Below are 20753 nucleotides of genomic sequence, written 5' to 3' on the forward strand. Positions count from 1 at the left end.
CATTTCATATGTTTAGAAATGGTTTTACATCCTTGTCCTGATCTGTGCCTCAATGTTACATTAGAGGTTTACAGAGGGTTCTCTACAGAGACTATGTCCAATTAATTCAATTTGCTACAGGTGGACAGTAATTAAAGCAAACACAATACACACATTTGGACTGCGATGCAAGAGTTCAAAGAGATTTTAACTTTTGAATTATTTGCTATTATGGGCTATTGTGTTCACTTAATACAATTGTAACACAGTGTGAAAGTGTATGAAAACATATTAAGGTAAAAAGTCAAACTACTACTATCACTACATTTCACCAGTATTATTCTTCTTTACTCCATTAGATTAGCTGAGAACACTAGACACAGCCTTATTTTTTACATTAGTCTTACTATGATTTAATAATGTAACATTTATACTTATTGACTAGACTATATCTGCTTTAAATTAAACTGATAGTTGCAGTAAGAGGCATTTCTTATATGTGGTTCTTACTGCACAGTCCAGTGGACCTATTTCTGTTTCCCATCCTTTCTCTTTAACTGTATAGCTAACATATCAAACGGGTGGGCCTCTGTGCCTTGTTATTAAAGCTGATTTTTACCATTAGTCTTGGAAACCTGGGAAAGGAGTGCACACCCAGGAAGACCCACATGTCATGGAGGAGAGCCTGAAGAAAAAGTGGTTGCGAAAATAAGCAGCTATATTTCTGTACTCAGCCACACCCCACAGAGGAGGATAACATAATTACACCAGTACAGGACCGTGTAAACCACTTGAAGGATGGCAGAGGGGGCTGCTGCTACTAAATCTGACCAGAGTGCAAGAACACACAGTACAGAGGTGACTGGGAGGAGCAGGGAAATGCTACTGACAGACCTCTTCCTGAACTCCCTGTCATGGAGGAACAGACGCACAGATGTGCTGGTGACTGGGAAGGCAAACATCAAACTGGTTTAAAACAAACACTAAACAATCAGCAAACAACTGAATATACATTTTTACTTAATTAAAACTTTGACAGTAGTAACCTACAGTAAGAGCATGGAATGATGACACAGGGTTCACTCTCCAATTATAATGGGAACAGATGCTTCTCTTAAACTGTCTAAACAGCTTCTCACAGGGGAGACTGAATTAACCTCTTGTGGATTCCTAGATATCAAACAGTTTAGGAAATGCATGAGTTAATACTGTATGTGGTTGTTTGTGAAGGAGTTTCTGGAAGCTCTCACTCTGTCCATTTTGCCAAACAAATTAAATTTATACCCAAGCAAATAAATGATGTAACACACACACACACACACACACACACACACACACACACACACACACACACACACATTCCTTCAATGTAAACTGACACAGTGCCAGTTTTGTGCACATGTATGCACAAGCACAGATACACATACACACACACACAACTAGTCCCAGAGGTGGCAGTTGGCGCTGAGATAGGAAAGAAAATGGCTAATGTGAGTGTTTGTGACAGGCAGCCTGAGGCAGAGTGGGGAACAGCTCAGCTCTCTGACAGGTGTTGCCACCACAACTCTGTCACCTCCTCCTCACCCCAACACACAGCCTGCATGCTGGGAAGCCAGGAGTGTACGGCGGGGGAATAGACTAGGGTGTGTTCACTGTATATGTGTTTGTGTAATGTAATAGTGTGTGTTACAGCAGTGTGCATTTGAATGTGTCTATGTGTGTGTGTGTGTTTGCCTTCTCTTCAGGATATAAGGCAGCTCCCAAACTACTCAAAGTGGAGCATTTTAAGGTGGAATGGAGAAGGAGAGGGGGTGAAGAGACTTTTTTTCCCTGTAAGCCTCCAGCTGTGTTGTTGCCGATGGATATGTGGTCAATGACAACAAGAAGAAAAGGAAAGGGGTAGCCCACCTGCTTAGCAGAGAGATTTGATAGTGATGAATGCAATAAATGCAATGCAATAAATAAACCAAACATCTTTTATTTAATATTCCTAGGGAATTCTGCTAAGTTTAGGCTCTTTCCTAATTTGTTAAGTATGTCTGATATCTTAGACAATGAAGAAATCTAGCAGGGGAACAATGAATGTGTTAGACAGCTGAGCAGAAAAAAGTGAGAGTCAGAGGTGAGACTGAACAAGTAGGACAGGTAAGACATTGCAAAAGGTGAGAAGAAGAGGCAATTATGGTGGAGGGTGGGATCACAAACTTTCAGAAACTGCAAATGTTGCCCTCTTCAGACTATTGTAATACATTTTCTTCACCAGAAAGCAGCAGAAATCTTCCCTTTTCTTTCTTTTCACTACAGCATGTAAGCTCTGGATATCAAGCTAGCACGAGACTTGAAAGCAAGCCACTCCTCTCCTCTCTTCCCTTCCTCTCCCTTCTCTGTCACAATCTGCCCAGTCCTTCCTTGTACATCCTAATCATGTTTACTGTCTCAGAAACTGGGGGCTTGCTAGCCTGTGAGCCAGCCATCGCAATGCTTTCCAACAGCTAACAGCCTTGGTACAAAATGAGCAGCAGACCAGATGCACCATTACATACCGACTGACAGCTAAGAGCTCACACCCCTGACTTTGGCCTTGTCTGATTGCTTAGAAGTGAGGCTTGCTCAAATCTTTTAAAAAGGAAATATCTCTGCACTGCAAAACCCTTTTACAGCACCTCTCCACATTAAGCTTTGTTTTAGAGTATGCAGTGTTGTAAAAAAAAAAGGGATTGAAAAAGGTTACATCATTAGTGACAGAGCTGGCTTAGAGTGTATTTTCTACTCAATGCAAGGTTTCTGGCTACTACTTCTACACACACACACACACACACACACACACACACACACACACACACACACACACACACACACACACACACACACACACACACACACACACACAAACACACACAAACAGGGCATCAAAACCAGAGCAACCAAAATCCTGCAGCCTGTGTTTGTTTATTATTTGCATATTAACTAATTATATGAATTTGAAGTGTCTGAATCTCTAGATGCTTTATTACTCACCAATAAATAATTTAGTGAAAATATAAGGTGCTTTTATCACTATAACATAATAACATTTGAGCTGAAACTCTTTTTAAATGACTTTGTTTTTATTTCCAGTTAACTATGTGACTACTTACCTTATGAAAAATGTCTGCAGGGCATCTGGACCAAAGTCCATTTAGCATATAAACAGCTTGTTGACATGTACAAATGCAGACTTGATGGATATTTGTTAATAACTTGCTCACATAGCTTAAGCAAACATGATGACTTGATGCAGTCTTTCCACTGTGCCAGCAGTTATCAAGCAGTAGAAATCGGACAGCTGTAGCTACTAGTTATTTTACAGATACCTTTTTCTCTAAATTTGCTCATTTAGAATTAGATAGTTTTTCTATACAATGGGAAGAATTTAGTATTTTTAAGAGTTGAGCTAATATTTCTGTATCATCATCTAAAAAATCTATTCATTTACATAATGAGTACTTAGTTTCGGTACAGTTTGATGTTGATACTTTTGCATTTTACTCATAAACTTGTAACTGAGTGCTTGAGTACTTTTGCTTAAGTAAAACATCCAAATACTTCTTACAACACAACTATGCAGATGACAGTCTCACCTGGAGACTCACAGACAGACCAGTCTCACCTGGTTGGATTTTACAGGTGTGACAACAGCCTGCAGAATGCTCGTTTCTGATTGGCCGCCTGGTGTCAAATCTCAAACACAGTTCTACAACAGCTGGTGGCCATGGCAACAACAGTCCTCTAACTTTAACTAAACCTAGTTAACTTATTACCAGATAAATTAACAACCTGGACTATTTAGACCTAACCCAGCTGTTTTTTATTTTAGTTTTATCTTTGTTATGTACAGTAGAATATTCAGGGGCAGAAATATACATCACTAATTTAAAGCTAATGCACTCCATAGGTGAAAGTTTGCCTCCAGCTTGTCTGTTAGCTAAGCTAACGTTAGCTAACGTTGTTTCTACCTCGCTGTCCATTTTGCTCGTACAGTTTTTTTACAACTAACAGATATTTGCGTTCACCATCTGCCTGCTAGCCGTGGCGGACCATTGGTTTGCGGTGAGGAGCCACTCCCCTCAGGAACCCTCCCTCGGCGCTGAAATGATGCAGCAGTCGGCGGTCGGAGAGTGAGGGAGGTCTGGAGAGCAGCCCGGTGAGCTAGCTGAGGAGTCTCCGGAGGCGACGACTGTGAAGGGGAGCAGTTGTCCGGTCTTGTGGGATATAAATCTTTTGGGTCAGGGTTTCATGGTGTAGCTAGATTGGGCGCCACTAATCGCGGCTTCTCCAACATGCACCGAATAACGGGAAAAAACGGAGGGGACAATTTGATTGAGATGAGCCCCACGGACTCTTACAACGGTGAGTAATTAACAGCTAGAGCTAGCCGGCCATGCGTCCTCAAAGTGCGGAGTTTTACACGTCAACAAGGTATTTCTGTGAAGTGAGTGAATGTGTTGGGCTTTAATGTGCTATATATCAATTAAGACTACACTGAGATTGTACAATGATTATCCAGCATGTACAGCCTTTAAAACTTAAAACATGTTTTGTCGGTGATATAAATAAGTAGCAGCGTCACAGTAGCCACAGTCAATAGTTTAGAGTCTGAAACTTTACAACAAGCACAGCAACATGCACCCTATCTGGATAAAACATGCATTATAGTCTAGATTTATGTCACTGTTATCATTTGGCATGCTTTTATATGTATACGGAAAAAAACAGCTCAGCCCATGGTGAATATATGAGTGATAAGTGCTCTGGGGAAAGCCAACAGCCGATTACACACACACACACACACACACACACACTAGTGATTTAAGTACCACTTTGACTCACATAGACAACTTTGTAGTGTATTAGATGACTCATTCATCACTTCCTTAGACATACTGTGTATCTCTACATTTCAAACTCAAAATGAAACTGTACATACATTAAAAAACAAACCATCATTGAACAGAATTTACAAATAGCATGACAATTTGTTTCATTTCAATACAAAAGCCATTGGGGTGTTTGGAAAATCTATCAAAAACCTTTTGTAATACCCCTTTGTTGCGGTTACTGTATTTGCTCATCAGCTTCAACATGTATCCACACTTTTTATTTGTCCTTCAGTCCTAACTAGCTCATAGCTTTTTTTTTTTTTCCACTGCCGCCTCATAGAAGCTGCAGTGACTTATATCCAGCCAGTGTCTGACAGCTGGCTTGCTTACTGGAAACACTGTAACTTACAGGCAGCCACTTTATCCACCAGTGCAAACCCCAAATGCCTCACTGCTCCTAGCTAAACGTGAAATTTAAACAATCACTTAGACACAGGATTGTGTATTTAGCCATTTATGGTTTAGCTGAATAGACGATGATTCACCTTGGATGCTCTCCAACAACCCTTATCTTCATGAATTGATGTATAAGTGTAGTGCTTCATCTTGTTACAAACACCCCGTAGTAGTCTAGTTGAGGCTGAAGTCTGATCACAAATTCATACAGTATAATAAACTGTAGTTACTGTATCTAATCACAGAATCAAACCACTTTGAAAATAATGTAGGCACAGGTTCACAAACTAGTTAAATGACGTTTCCTGTCACAGGAAACGTAACATGTACAACAGGGGCTGCTACGTCTCCTTTTTGTCCTCAAGTTTGTTGGATTGCTGTGGTAGTAAAAAGACAGAAGCAGTCTTGTGGGATTTTCCCTGTGATCAGCTGCTCTTTCTTGAACAAAGCCTTACTGTGGAGGCTACGTAGTTAGGTGGGAAAAGACTGTTGGCAAAGCCGAGTAGTTACTGTAATACTGAATGCTCAAATACCGTGCAAACGTGCTCAGCTGTTTACGAGGCATTCTCCTATGTTGTGGAAGACATATATATTTAGGGACAAATCACATCAGTCCAAAACAAAGTCAGTGTTATTACTGTTTTTTTTTAGAAGCTGAACATACTATAAATGTCTAGCATTAAATATTTAGCTTTAATTTCAAATCTGCTTTAATGGTGTTAACATTCTCGTCTATCCTGCCATAACTCAACATATATTAGTAACAATAAGATGTGCTGTGTATGCAATGGTTTTCTAAAAGTTTCTAAATTCAGTTACATATCTTTCAATTGAGACATTGTCACTGTTGGACACTGTAAGGAGCTTAGTAATTTAAGTAAAGCTTAAGTTAAAGGAAAGACCGCAATTTAGTCCAGAGATACAGCTGTATCACAGGCAGTTCAATTCTATAAATAAATGTAAAAAAAACATTAGTTTTCAACTACTGACCTATATGTTGTTAATTTGCTGAATAGTAAGGTAGATACAGAAAGATTTACTCACTACAAGGTTTGAATGCTTGTCTTAGTATGTCTGCTTAAGCATGTTTTCTGTTGAGTCCAGACTAAATATAACCCTTAGAGCAACCAATTAAGATTTTTGTATTTCTATTTAAAGGCACACAGGCTAAAACTAGCCTTTTCTTTATTTTTTTTTTTGTGATAGTGGTGCCAGTAGTATTTGATATCTGCATTTTTTCTATCTCCCCAGACCTTTTGTATCAATGTTTTCTCAAAATGTACCATGAAAGGTTGTAATTATATTTCACAGACAATGAAGCGTAGTTAAAAGTAGAACTTTATCGTAGTTAAAACCATGTTTCTCTGTCAAACACACTGAGGGACTTTACCAGACTCAGTTTCAGTTATTACAGTCACTCCTATGGTGGCAGACTTGCAGCACTGCAACATGCCTGTGTATGCTTTCATCATGATCCTGTTAGGTCATGTTGTCTGGCCTGTGGGAGAGCTGCCACAAAATGCTCTACAAATATAGACCACAGTGCTGGCTGTCTGCCAGTTCTCCTTTCTTAACTCAGGCAAATATTCATATGCCTAAATTTTAACTGCACTGTCACCAATCTGCTTGACTGAGCCATTGTAATTCTGTTTTTAATTTTGGTTTCCTTATGTTTCTGTCTTACAGATGATTTGAATGGCTACCACCAACATGGCACATCCAGTACAGGATCCCTCCAGCAGGGACAATCAGTGGTAAGTCACAAACACCACAAACTCATATTCACACAGCACCTTCATATATACATTTATCTAAAACCTTTTGGCTTGATTGTGTCTGAGAGAGGTTCTTGTCATGCAAATTCTAAGTAAAAAATCTCATATTACTCATGTTTATAAGTGCCTCTTATTAAAATATGTAAAAATGTGTTAATATTTAGCTTTCCAAGACAGGTGCGTAAAATATTTATGTTCAACTGTATCCTATCTTTACTTAATATCTACATTCTGTAAGCATAGTATCAGGAAGTTCATGAAATCTAATTGTTCTATTTGGATTTCCTTTGTTTTTTTTCCAAGTTTCACAGACATCTTCTCATTGGCAACCACTAAACCATGACCTCACTTTACCTTTAACTTACTTTAACTTTTTAAAATCTAGTCATAATGATTTACAACTTGAAAATATCTGTTCTTCCCCTTTCGCCCTGTATTGTAAAGTCTCCTTTGACACCTGATGTGTGTGTTGAGACGTGTGAGTCTCTCAACACCAGCCTGGCCTCCCTGGCTCCCTCTGACCACAGTGACAGTCCACAGTTTGAAGCTCAGACCTTAGAGCGAATCAGTACTTTGACTGGGGTAAGACACCAGTCAAGGACACAGATGCATGTTACTGTGTCACTGTCTGTGTGTTTGTGTCCTCTCACATCTCTGAGCTCAAACCTTTCAGAGTTTATGGAATGGTTTTGAACATAATCTGTAACGATATGTGAATATAATGTGTGGAGTGTCTGCATGTGTCATTTGGATCCATTTAATCTCTCTAAGGTTCCTGCTGCAGTTTTAGCTGTATACTGTTGTATTTGTCATGTTGTTAGGCTTTCGCTCACTGTCCACTCGGTTCTTCCACAGCTGTCGAGAAAGCGGGCTCTATTCTTGAAGTTTCGTTCCAGGGTATGGCATGGTAAAACAGGCATGTGATGTGATGCAACTTTATGCATATGTCCGCCTGCTTGCCAGCCTTTATTTCCTTCCTGGAGAATGGTTGTACAGTGTTGACTTTCTTCTGTGGCATTAGAGAATATAGCTTGGATATTAGAGCTAAAATCAATACACACATCTTGGTAGAAAGCTGATCCTGGCTTCTGGAGAGCATGTTGTTTTCTGCAGAGAGCAATGGAAACATGGTGGCATGAGCTCTTTGTTGATGCACAAGAGTTCATTAAAACTGGAACAGACCTTTTTGCTTTCTTCTCACCTATGATAATTGTCTGCTTCACTGAAGAGAAAGCAACAGCCAGGTGTTGTTAGAGAATAATTACGCACTGCACACACACAGACATACTCACTCACCATACTCTGTGTGTGTGTGTGTGCTGTAATGCTTTTGACAAGACTGAACCTTGCTGTGGCTAACCATATTCTGTGTGCATAATTTTTGAATGCTCTAAATCATGGTTATGTTATACAGTGTACAACCCATTTTAATGAAAAGGGGAATCATTACCCTTTTTAACAGAGGCTTATCTTTAGGTTGAACATAACCTGCAATCAACTTTTCTAGTAATCTGCGTCCCTCCCACTAAAGTCTGTGATTTAGCTCAGTAGAAGATCAGATGAAAGAGTTTTTGAAGGGTGGCAGCTGCACATCTGTAAATTGTCTCTGTGGAAACAAATAGAAAAAAAAAGTTGACAGTATAGTCCTCCTCCTTAAAGACATGGGACTGTACTGTGGGTCTTTCTTCTTATTTCAAACTTTCAACTGCATGTACAGTAATTTTCAACATGGTGTTTTATGTGTATTCTTAGAGTGTCACTGAACCAGATATAATTTTTATAATCTTCTATGTCAATAGGAGTATACAGTTTTCCTTTTAAGCTCTGGAGAAAAGCAAACAATCTTCTCTATGTTTAGAACAAATTTGAGGATTGCAACAATACATGCAACGCAGTAAAGACATTTTGGAGTGATACATAAAAAGTTATTGCTGAAAGAACACAGCACTGAGATTTGCTTTTACACTTTGTATTTTGTATCCAAACTGAGAAGGAAAGAAGAAAGGCTAGAGAAGGGACAAAAAAAGAAAGAAATCTGTGCCAAAATCCCAAAAAAGAAATGCAAAAGCAATAATTTAAATAATCCCCTCTCTGAAATTGGTAGCCTACAAATGTTAGATAATGTTCTATATTCGCTCTTCTTAATTAAGATGAAAAACATGCATCTGTCTAAACACCCAGCAGTTAGAATTTAGTTTGTAAATGTATAGACCTCTGTGGTCAGTGCCAGCTTCACTGAAAAGGGGCAGGTCACAGGAGATGCACTGATTCCATATGGCTGATGTGTAATTACAGCAAATTAGAGAGTTTCTGCAGCAACGTCCCAGTTAAAGAAAGCACCCACCCTATCATGGTCGCCATGCTCAATGTGGTTTGGGAGGTAGTTTAGACCAGTTGTTAAAACATATGCATAATTTGGGCTCTGACTTATGTTGAACACGTAGACACAGATTCTTCTGTGAGTTAGTACAACAGAAACCAATGGAGCTAATTCAGCTGTAGTGCTGGAAAACGGCTGTCATACTTGGAGAATTATGTTGCAATTTGTAGATACTTTGTGCAACATGCATTTTCATTGATGGTGTCCCTTTGCACTTTGTACACATTTGTTGAAAGATCACCAAATCATTTGACTGATTGAACGTTCAGTCTGACTGTCAAACTGGGGAGATTATGCACCAGTTATCAGTTTACTGTTGTTCACCCTTCTCAGATTTCTTGTGACCTTTCAGTTGAGGTTTTGTCTGAAATATTAGGCAGTGTGTTTCAGGGACTGCCACTCCAGTGGTCTCCCAGTGGTCAGTGTGATGGATTAGTAATCTCACCTCCTTTTTCTGATGCATTCGCCTTATTACATTAGCTAGCAAGCTGGCAGCAGCTATGCTACCTCTGTGCCTATGTAAGATAAAGGAGTCTGTCCTCCATTTCTCTCTCATGCCCTGTTCTTCTGTCTTTCGCTACCTCTCTCTTTTTTGGATGTCTAAGCAAGTGAGGGCTTGTCCAAGGAGGTGAGTGGACTGGATAGAGCTACTCTGGCAGGGGGTTTAGAGTGAGAGTGAGAAAAGCAGTGCTTTAAAGGGGCTGGACTCTGCTCTCTGGAGGAAAGCGATTTGCTCAGGCTGCCGGCCTTTCCGGCTATAACCATAAAGGGAGTGGGACATGGAGGTAAAGTGCTTTTCCTTTCCTCCTTACCCGACAGCACTGGGCCGAACGACAAGATGATCTCAGCTACTACAGTATCGGAGCCATAGATGTGCAATGTTGCATTTTTTTTGTTTAGCTAAATGTCTGCAGTAGGTATTTTTGTGATGTGTATTGATGACAGTAGTATGTGGTACATGGTTATTTTTAGCTTTCTGAACAGCTGAAGCAGTAGAAGGCATGCCTTCTTTTCCTTGCTTAAAGCATTCCTGTGTAGTTCATTTCTCCTCAGCCCTGTAGCTGCTAACGTGATAGCTACTGCAGGGCTAGCATTAACTGATACACATTGCAAGTTGTCCCAGTCATTGTGGACAAGGGACAGAAAAGTATAGGCAAATGAAGTACAAACACATCAGGGGGTTAGGCCCAGGATGGCTGCTGTTTAAATGTTTTAGACACAGCCATAGTACAGTACATAGCCTCCATCCAGCATAATGTTTGTATTTGGAGAAAGAATATTATAATTAGTATTTTTATTGCTCTAGACAAACAGTTGAGTGTGGTGTGATGTGGTGTGGAGGCCTTGTTATTTGGATTTAGCTGTTAGCTACTAACATACATTGACTGTCTGGTCTGCAAATACATGTACATCCAAATACTTGTACCAGTATATGTTTTAAATGTTGTTACTCTGTTCTCTCTTGTTATAGATAGACAAACAACAACAGAGTAAAGACTCTGTGTTCTTCCGTGATGGGGTGCGTAGGATTGATTTTGTGCTGTCCTATGTTGACGATAAAGATGGTGAGAGGAAACAGGTAAGAAATAACTTCTAGTTTACAATTACTGATAGCTCGTTTCTTGATTAATTTAAATCTGGCCAGAACTAAATATCCTGACAAGCTGTGATATCACACAAAGGAACAGCTGAACTTATTTGCATTTCATTTGGTAACCACAATAACTGATTCTTACAGATAATAATCAGTGTTCAAAATATGTGTTGGTGGCATACCCTAAACCCCACAGCACTGATTAAAGCTAGATAAACTATCTCAGCTTGTCTCAGTCTGAGATTGTCACTTCTTCACGGACATAGAGTCACAGCCCCATTTTTCCTATTTAAATCAACTGTGAAGTATTTCCATACTGTTGTAGTTGTCATGTGGTCTTCTGGTTAGCTTCTTTGTCAGCTGTTTGAGCTGAATGCTGAAAGGCTTTTGATGTTGGATACCAAGCTGTTAGGCTTCACATTTGGGTGTTACCACTCCCTGTGTATGTAGCAGTTTATTGCAGTGGACTCGCATGTTGCTCACAGCCTAAATAGTGAGTCAACACTCTGGCCTCTGGCCTGGTCAGGAACTCACTCAGTTTTTTCCACTGTGTGAGGAAGGAAGACCAGAAAGCCAGTTCCTGTGTATCATCCATCATATATTAGCTCTAACAAAGGGAAGTGAATTTTTTGACAATTTTCACTGCAATGTGGACACTTTTTTTAAAATGAAAACATTAAACCTAATTCCAGTTGCCAAATGGTTATACTATACTACCGTGCTGCCTCAGATCACATTCATTACAGTTTGCTTTGTCATGGCTGCTAACAGACACTACTTTATCTACGGTGGTTTAAACAGTACTTATCTCATTTCATACCACTGTAGTACTTCATGCACTTGGTTTTACATGTATATGTAAGATGTTTCTAGATACGGTCTATTAAGATTATGTGTTTTATCTCATATTAATAAGCTTTGTTTGGTTGTCAGTAAGGTTTTAAATATGTACTTCATGAATTTTATTTCTCTCTTCTGGCATTATTTAAATTTTTTAAATTGTTTTCTTTCTTATTTCATATACAGTATGTGTAGTCAGTTTTTCTCATTATGTCTGTACATTATGTGATAATTGATTTATGTAATATTTTACTTGTGCCTACATAATATGTTGTACAATAAATTTAACTCAGCATTGTACAAAGGCAGTACCAGAGTTGCATTTAAATCAAAGACACTTACTACTACTGCAGTAACTGCAAGTATACACTGATTATTGTGTTTTGTTTTTTCTTTTCTAAAGGAGAGGAGGAAAGTGTATGAGGCCAACCTTATGAAAGTTGGTCTGGAGCTGGAGACTGAAGATAAATCTGTAAGAGCCTATATTGATTTTTATTTTAGATCATTTTTTTATCTAATTTTCATTTCATTGTCAGTTGCATGTATCATATTAGATATCTGTGTTCTAGGTTTATTCAAAGCTTGTTTTTCTGTTTTACGAACTGGTAACCACACTCATTTTACTGTAACTCTTAATCTCATGTCACCATTATCAGGAGTCAGAGGACGGAAAGACTTATTTTGTGAAGATCCATGCTCCATGGGAAGTGTTGGCCACCTACGCAGATGTATTAAAGATCAAGGTCCCATTTAAGGTCAACGACATCCCAGACAACAGCGAGATGCCCATGAACTGGCTGTCCACCCCCTTCCGTCTACCGGAGCACATCATGCACCCTGAACCAGACTTTTTCACAGCTCCATTCAACAAGAGCAAGTCTGACTTTTTCCTCATCGACGACAAAGATACATTCTTCCCCCCTTCTACCCGTAACAGGATTGTAAGGATGCTTTGACCAACATTCATTTTGTAATATCTCCTAACATTTAAGACAGAATTTTCTACAAATTATGCATGCTCTAACTCTGTTTGCAGAACTGAAGGAACATTTTTAAATGGTTATTTAAGTGACAAACTTTCACATTTAGCGGCACATTTAGCATGTTAACTGTGTAAAATCAAATGTTCATTATCTTAAAACTATTGTGAAAACAGAGCGAACTTTATAAAGTTAGCTTTTATCCATACAAATCTGAACCCATAGGCTTTGCCTTTTTTTCTCTCTACAAGGTCTACTATATCCTGTCCCGCTGTTCTTACTTCAGGGATGAATGTGCAGAAAAGGACAAGAAGGGAATCAAGAGGTTACTCAACAACGGCACCTACACTGCTGCTTTCCCCTTGCATGACGTGAGCCTCTGCTGGTGATCTTTTTACACTGTCTTAACATGGTGTTGTCAGATCTGTCATTGGTTGTGAATTCTGTCTTATGTCCCTATAGTGCAGATACTGGACAAGATCGAAAGATCTTAACTGCGAAAGTGAGAGATATAATCTCTACAAACACTGGGCCAGATTCCTTTATTTCTTCAAGGAGCAGCCCCTCGACCTTATAAGGCAAGACCTAAAAACAAGTTATCTAATGTGTCTTTAATCTGGCAGCAAAAATATTAACAGCTAGAATGTTTTTCTCTTCAACAGGAAGTATTATGGAGAGAAGATAGGTATTTATTTTGCGTGGCTGGGTTTCTACACTGAGATGTTGTTGTTTGCTGCAATAGTGGGCACAATTTGTTTCATCTACGGATTCCTCACCTATGATGACAATCAGTGGAGGTTAGTTTCTTTCAAATGTCATTGCAATCTTAAGTATAAATTTTATTATTGATGTCATTGTTAATTTTATTGAAAACAACTCTCATTTTCCTACAGTAAAGAAATATGTAGTGAGGAAATTGGAGGCAGTATTGTCATGTGCCCCCTGTGTGACAAGAAATGTGGCTACTGGAAGCTCAACACAACATGCAACTCGTCATGGGTGAGATAGCCTGGCTTTGTAACTGAATTGTTTTGTTCATGATTCACATTCTACTCAACAGTCAGTTTGTGCTTATCTATTTTTCAAACATGTTCTTTCAGCAATCACACCTGTTCGACAATGTGGGAACAGTGTTTTTTGCCATATTCATGGGGATATGGGGTGAGTAAAATGATTTGCTCTCTACATTTCTGATAGAGCTATATGGAATCAAAACACTGACTGCATGTGGAATAACTTAGCAACATTCCTTCCCAAGCCAGTAAAAGCTCTCAATACAGATTCAGCAAATGTAATAAACCATTGTTTTCATGTCAATAGGAACTGAACATAAGGTATGCATGTCCAAAAAGCCTCTGCAGGTGCTGAACCAAAATGCAAACTGAGCTCAAAAGTCAGAGAAAAGATCTGCATGCTGCACTAAGCTTCTTGTAAATTTAAATAAACTCAACAGAGCAAGGTTTCAGTCAGGCTTTAGATATTATTTTGCCTGTATACACCTGGTGTGACAGATTGAATTGCCTGCAGTGACACTTTTCCTGGAGTTCTGGAAGAGGCGACAGGCCCGTCTGGAGTACGAGTGGGATCTTGTGGACTTTGAGGAGGAGCAACAGCAGCTGCAGCTTCGACCAGAGTATGAGAGCAAGTGCACCAACCGCAAGAAGAACCGCATCACTCAGGTGCTTGTGTACTCATGGTACTAAAATACTGTATACTATACTGTATGATACCCTTGTTATATACAGCTTTAGGTCTCCATAAGGTTTTACAGGCAGATGTATGGCAGGACTTGCAGTAATTACAGAGATTCTCTTCTGTTTGGTGAATACATATACATAAACATGTTGAATTGGCTGCAGTCATTCATTAGGCCAGTCAGGGGACTTAAAAGGTACACACTCTTTGATTAAGAACAATATTACCCAGTAAAACTGATAATGAAGATATAGTAATAATAGCAGACATGGGCTTGTAAAATGAACAGGCTGCTATAATTTGCCATGACCACATCCCACCCATCCTTAGGAAACAGAGTGGGTTCTTGACAGGACCGCTACAGATCTAATGGGGAAATTGTTTCTGTGCTGGGCCTCCGTGATGCTCTGGGTAAGGGTGGCAATTAACTTGGAATGCCAGTTTGCTGAGGAAGAGGTTATGGTGTGATGTAGTATGTGTGGATATGTTTTGGAAAGACTCACGGAAACAAGTTCCTGTTTGTACCACATTACTGCTAGGTGGTAGATCAGAAACTTAAAAGAGGGTTTTGCACAAGCATGGCTTTACCAGGACACCGCTAAATGAAAGAACTGGACTTAAGCTGAAATGCGTACATTCAAAGAACTCTGATTGGGCGAACTGCCTGTCACACATTTGAGCTTGATCTTAATTAAAGCAACCTGGCCTTTCGGAGCCATCTTTTCAAGATATAACAAAGCGTGACTGACTCCTGTGTCTGTACTTTGCTTGGTTATAATGTAGGAAATGGAGCCATACTTACCCGTAACAACCAAGTGTGCACGCATGTGTCTGTCTGGAGCCACCGTCCTATTTTGGGTGAGAATAGTATTTTCACTACATTTACACTACATTTACATTACTTCTATCCGTTTATCCACATACCCATAATACTTTTCAGCAACTTCTTTAGCCAATGGACAATATGTGTTAAACACAAGTATTGAGCTTTTCCAAATAACTTTGAACCTGAGAACATCTCATAAGATTACAATACTTTTTTTGTTTTCATGGTGCATGTGTGCATACTTTAAGCGTGAGATAGTTCTAACATCTGTAGTGGTCATAATTCAGCCGGCTTTATTCATAAATCTGTGTTTTGTTGTTTGTAATTCGCACAAAGGTGTGTTGTCCTCACTGTACTCGTCTTGTCACTTACTGTCACATGCAGTTTTCTTTCATTTTATCACTGTTGTCTCTGTCCTGAAGATCTCATTGATCATTGCCTGCATCATTGGGGTGATTGCGTATCGCCTGGCAGTATACGCAGCCTTCGCCAGCATCATGAAGGACAGTCCTACCAACAACCTGCAGGTGGTTGGGCCCTACATCACGCCACAGCTGGCCACCTCTGTCACTGCCTCCTGCATCAACTTTGTCATCATTATGATCCTCAACCTCATGTATGAGAGAGTGGCTGTTTGGATCACTGACATGGGTGAGGACCAGAGTGATAATATGTCTTTGTCTTTATGTATCCAGACATCAGTGCATATCATGAAAGTCCTATAAAATGTGAAAATGTGTTTTTGTTTTATGTATTTAAAATCTAATTTATAAATCAAATATTTTTTTATTGTGTGACAGAAATTCCAAAGACCCACTTGGAGTATGAGAACAAACTGACTGTGAAGATGTTCCTCTTCCAGTTTGTCAACTATTACTCCTCCTGCTTCTATGTGGCTTTCTTTAAGGGCAAGTTTGTTGGCTATCCTGGAGATTATGCTTATATGTTTGGCAAATGGAGCAACCTGAGGAATGAAGAGGTACCAGATATAACCGCATGACACTGTATAGTATTCACCAGCATCCAGAGATTTTGAGTCAATGATCGCTTCTGTCTTAACCCTGCCTCTGTCTCAATCCTTTTAAATTTAGTGTGACCCTGGTGGCTGTCTGATTGAGTTGACAACCCAATTGGTTATAGTGATGACTGGCAAACAGGTGTGGGGCAACATACAAGAGGCTCTGGTTCCGTGAGTACACAGACTCTCCTTATAGCTGCGCTTTATTGTGGAATACAGTATTATGGCTGGAAGAGGCTGTGTCATGTTGCCTGAAAACACTCTATCGCCCCCTTGTGTCCTTCAGGTGGCTGATGAACTGGTGGGGCAGCAGAAAGGCAAGAAGCCACCCAGAGAGTCTGTACAGCCGCTGGGAGCAGGACCACGACCTGCAGGGCTTTGGGCAGCTTGGACTATTCTATGAGTACCTGGAAATGGGTAAATCCACTAAACAGTCACTTCATTACACATAGATTTAGAGATGCTTTTGTAACATAAGCAGCAGTCAAGACCAACAAATTGGAATTTGAATCGCTACAACAACCAAGTCATGTTGAATTTGGGTTGGGACAAGTCGCAAAGTTAAACAAAGACAAAAATTTGTGTAACTACTGCATTATATTAGTTAAATACCTCCATATACAGATTCCTATAAGTAAAATTCTTACAATTATTTCAAGTGGTGCAAAAATATCTTAAGACAATGGATAAATGCATAGATGGATGGGTGCAGTATTGACTGAGATCCTGCAGATAGTGCTGTTTCCATTGTACCATCTCTCACTAACCTCTCTTCTGCATTCCAGTGATCCAGTTTGGTTTCATTACACTGTTTGTCGCCTCCTTCCCCCTGGCACCCCTCTTGGCCCTTATTAACAACATCATTGAGGTTCGAGTGGATGCTTGGAAGCTCACCACTCAGTTCAGACGTCCTGTAGCAGCCAAGGCCCACAGCCTTGGAGCCTGGGAGGAAATCCTCAGTGGGATTGCCATACTCTCTGTTGTCACAAATGTGAGTGCTACACTACATCTGTCTGCTTGTTTCAGCTCTGATTCGTTGATATGTTTATTTTTTTGTCTTTGTCTAGTCCAGTTTTAATTGTATTAACCATATTTGCAATGATGTCTTTCCCTGTTTGTTTTTTGTTGTTTTTTGTTTTAAATAGGCGTTCATTGTGGCCTTCACCTCTGACATGATCCCTCGACTTGTGTACATGTATGCATATCAGATAGGGGGGAAGATGAGTATGGAAGGCTACATAAACAACAGCCTGTCTGTGTTTAACATCTCTGAGTTCAAACTGGAGAACAAGCCTGATGACGAGGAGAACCCCTCCTGGTTCGACAGCTCCATCACTACCTGCAGGTGTGTGAGTCTGTAAAGCTGCATGTGAGAGAGAGGAGAGGGTGATTAGTTATAAAAAAAGATCCATGTTATTATACTTAAGAAACAAAAGTATAAATACCACAAATTATCAAGGAGAGTGAAAATATTTTATCTATGGAACTATTAACTTCAATACTACAAGTATCCTTTGAAATTATTATTGATTTTAAAGAATGGCTCCTTTCAGTTTTAAATATATTACAGTGGTTGGTTATTATGTATGAGATAAAATTTAGTTTGGAGTAAAAGTATAAATTACTGTAACATACTATCGTATACTATTTTAGAAATGTGTTCACTTGCTTTTCACCACTGACAAATAAGATGTGTGCTCATTGGGACATGAAATAGTAATATTTGTTTGTTTGTTATTTTCTATATTGTATCTTAACTTTTAGCACTAGTTACCATCTGATTTAAACTTGAAGTAATAGATAATACTGTTTGATTTGCCTTTTTTATATATTACTTAGTCACTATTAGACACTATAATATCAGATCATTGATGATTTTATTCCCTTTTTCCACAGTAGACTGAAGACAGTCCTGACTTAAATAAATGACAGCTCTGGTGTTCTTTCTTTGTAGGTATCGTGATTACCGCTACCCTCCTGGCCATGAGAAGCAGTACACCCACACTATGCAGTTCTGGCACATTTTAGCTGCCAAACTGGCTTTCATCATTATCATGGAGGTAAACAAAGTCTTCAGAGCTTCCACCAGCACTTGAACTGAGTATCACTTTCTTACTGTTTAAGTTTTCTATCGTAATAGTAACACTCTCACACACATTTCATTTATATATGATACAAACCCTGAATCCAGTTTCTTCTGTAGCTCTTAGTTTTGCTCAGTCCAGTTTCAAATGAAATCAGCCTGTTGTACCTGGTTCCTCCACAGCATGTCGTGTTCTCTGTCAAGTTCTTTGTGGCCTGGATGATTCCTGATGTTCCCTCTGATGTGAAGGCCAGAGTAAAGAGAGAACGCTACCTGGTCCAGGAGTATCTTCACAACTATGAAGTAGAGAAGCTGAAGATCCAACTCAGCCAAAACGGCAACAAAGAGTGTACCTGCACACCCATGATCTACCCGTCGTTTCCCACACATGAAGTGCTGTCAGAGTGTCTCTAGCCCAGAGAGCTGTTGTCAGTCAGCTGCACCCAATGGTGATGTAGTTTGTCCTGCTAGTGTATCAAGACACTGACTGTGATTTTGCTGCAGTGCTTGTGTTGTGTGTGTAGCACACACACAGACAGCCTATATTAATGAGCTAGATGTTTCCCTTATTCACAACAATCTCTTTTCTACTATGCTGCTGATAGTGGAAGTGCAAACAGGTAGAAGACAAATTTGCCATGCATGCTGAATTTTGAGGCACTAGAATTTAAATGTATATCTCATATTTATGGATTTTCACTCTATTATTACTACAGTGCCGAGGGATCGTCCACATTTGCTCTAAGGAAGAAAAGAGAAAATGTTATACACTGTGTCTAAAGCAGACAACTGACTCTTGTTTTAGAACAAGACTTTTTAAGTGCCACTATAAATAACCAAAGACTGGATGCCTTAATATCTCACACATTTTTAGTTCCATCTGCCAGTAGAATGACCATTAATATTATTCTGAAAACAGATCTTGGTTATTTTTGCTTTAATTATTTGTATTTTAAACTGAATGAAATGCTCCAGTATCCTATGCTGTACGTATATCCAACTCCATTTTTATTTTTGTTTTTACTGCAACAAATGTGAGCATTGTTAGACAGGACTACGTTCAAGACATATGTCACACAATTGTACCAAGTTATTTTCTTTACTTTACAAATTTCACAATGACCTCATAACAGCCCGACGGTTTCTCCTGGCCAAAACTTGACATGTGAAGTAGCTTGTTATGGAGAGAAATCTGTGCAGCTGTTACTACTGTGAGTAAGGGTCAGTTTTTGTCCTACAATGGCTGGTTGTTGAGCAGCCGCAGTAGCAGCTGGTGCTTGTTGACTGTGAGTCCTGTTCCTGGAGATGGTAAGTGAAAAGCTCTCAGAGAGTGAAGAGATCTTTTTTTTTTTTTTTTAAATGTGCCACTCGTTACCAACACATCGGCGCTAATGAATGCTTGTCCCCATCTACTGAACTATGTTTGCTCCATTACACAAAGCACATCAGCCATCACCCAGGTCTTCTGGTTTCCTCAGTCGTGTCTGTGTAGAGAAGGAAAGATGCATTCTTTTTTTTTTTTTTTTTTGCACAAAGCACTTAATGAAATGCAACTACCAGGACATACATATGTCAGCCTATCTGTGGTCATGACACTACGTATTCATAACCAGTGTTGTGAAGTCGATCAATATCTGATCATCATTGTTCACTTAAATGGAACAAGAGTTGTACTTTATAAACAGATCTTCCTATTCTAATGAGACATTTTATGTTCAGCTCAAATGACATTTTACACAAAGAAAAGGCTTTTGTTCTGAAACATGGACATTTGACGCTTATCAGGCTGCCTACACAGAAATATATATTTAAATTTTATGCAAAATAGCTGGCTGTACTTGATACTCAGGCAACAAAATCTTATGAGATTTTAGTTGGTAAGAAGTTGATTTGCTTTGCTTAAGCCCTGTGCTTCCCTAAGCTGCCTGTCGATGCCTTAATACGTCTTGTACCAATGTTTTCTACCTTATTTCTTTGTACTTCTTTAAATCTCCTTTAAATGTACTTCCTATTTGTTCCTATTTGTCTTGTTATATTTTAGTAATGTTTTATTTTATACGGTTATCATTTTAAAAAGTGAACATGTTTACTGTATGCTTTAATTTACAATCTCTTGTTTTCCTTCATTTAGTTCTGTAATATCCAAATGTGTAATGTAACAAAGACAATCCTCCAAAATAAAGTACCAGTTCAACTTGAGTATTGGTTTGGATCAGTAATAATTACTTTAGTCTGCCTAGTCCTTTTACTTAGGGCATGAAAGTAGCT

At 39.2% G+C, this 20753-nt stretch overlaps 1 protein-coding gene across 4 annotated transcripts; it reads left to right on the top strand.

Moving 5' to 3' along the window:
• The first annotated feature begins 3759 nt into the window (after positions 1 to 3759).
• Positions 3760 to 20684, top strand: ano5a (anoctamin 5a). Of its 4 annotated transcripts, XM_026365343.1 has the most exons (21): positions 3760 to 4368; positions 6981 to 7048; positions 7514 to 7651; positions 10921 to 11028; positions 12287 to 12355; positions 12540 to 12824; positions 13115 to 13234; positions 13326 to 13441; positions 13526 to 13660; positions 13757 to 13862; positions 13964 to 14024; positions 14391 to 14542; positions 15342 to 15416; positions 15807 to 16035; positions 16185 to 16363; positions 16476 to 16573; positions 16689 to 16819; positions 17188 to 17393; positions 17548 to 17747; positions 18357 to 18462; positions 18669 to 20684. In XM_026365343.1, exons 1-21 carry the CDS (start codon positions 4299 to 4301, stop codon positions 18897 to 18899), a joined length of 2883 nt encoding a protein of 960 aa, XP_026221128.1. In that variant the 5' UTR covers positions 3760 to 4298; the 3' UTR covers positions 18900 to 20684. The 4 variants fall into 4 exon arrangements, with proteins under 4 accessions (XP_026221128.1, XP_026221129.1, XP_026221131.1 ...); XM_026365344.1 differs by lacking the exon at positions 7514 to 7651 and having other exon boundaries at positions 3761 to 4368; positions 18669 to 18899; XM_026365346.1 differs by lacking the exons at positions 3760 to 4368; positions 6981 to 7048; positions 7514 to 7651 and adding an exon at positions 10214 to 10234 and having other exon boundaries at positions 18669 to 18899.
• The last annotated feature ends 69 nt before the right edge of the window (positions 20685 to 20753 follow it).

The sequence above is a fragment of the Anabas testudineus genome, chromosome 6, assembly GCF_900324465.2.
Source record: "Anabas testudineus chromosome 6, fAnaTes1.2, whole genome shotgun sequence".
NCBI classification, from domain to species: Eukaryota; Metazoa; Chordata; class Actinopteri; order Anabantiformes; family Anabantidae; genus Anabas; species Anabas testudineus.

What these genes read in the sequence shown, in the direction of transcription:
- ano5a (XM_026365343.1), top strand. Translation starts at nt 4,299, where the DNA reads ATGCACCGAATAACGGGAAAAAACGGAGGGGACAATTTGATTGAGATG. An exon ending in CTTCTACCCGTAACAGGATT is followed by an intron (nt 12,825 to 13,114) that starts GTAAGGATGCTT and finishes TCTCTCTACAAG; the next exon opens with GTCTACTATATCCTGTCCCG. An exon ending in CAGCCCCTCGACCTTATAAG is followed by an intron (nt 13,442 to 13,525) that starts GCAAGACCTAAA and finishes TCTCTTCAACAG; the next exon opens with GAAGTATTATGGAGAGAAGA.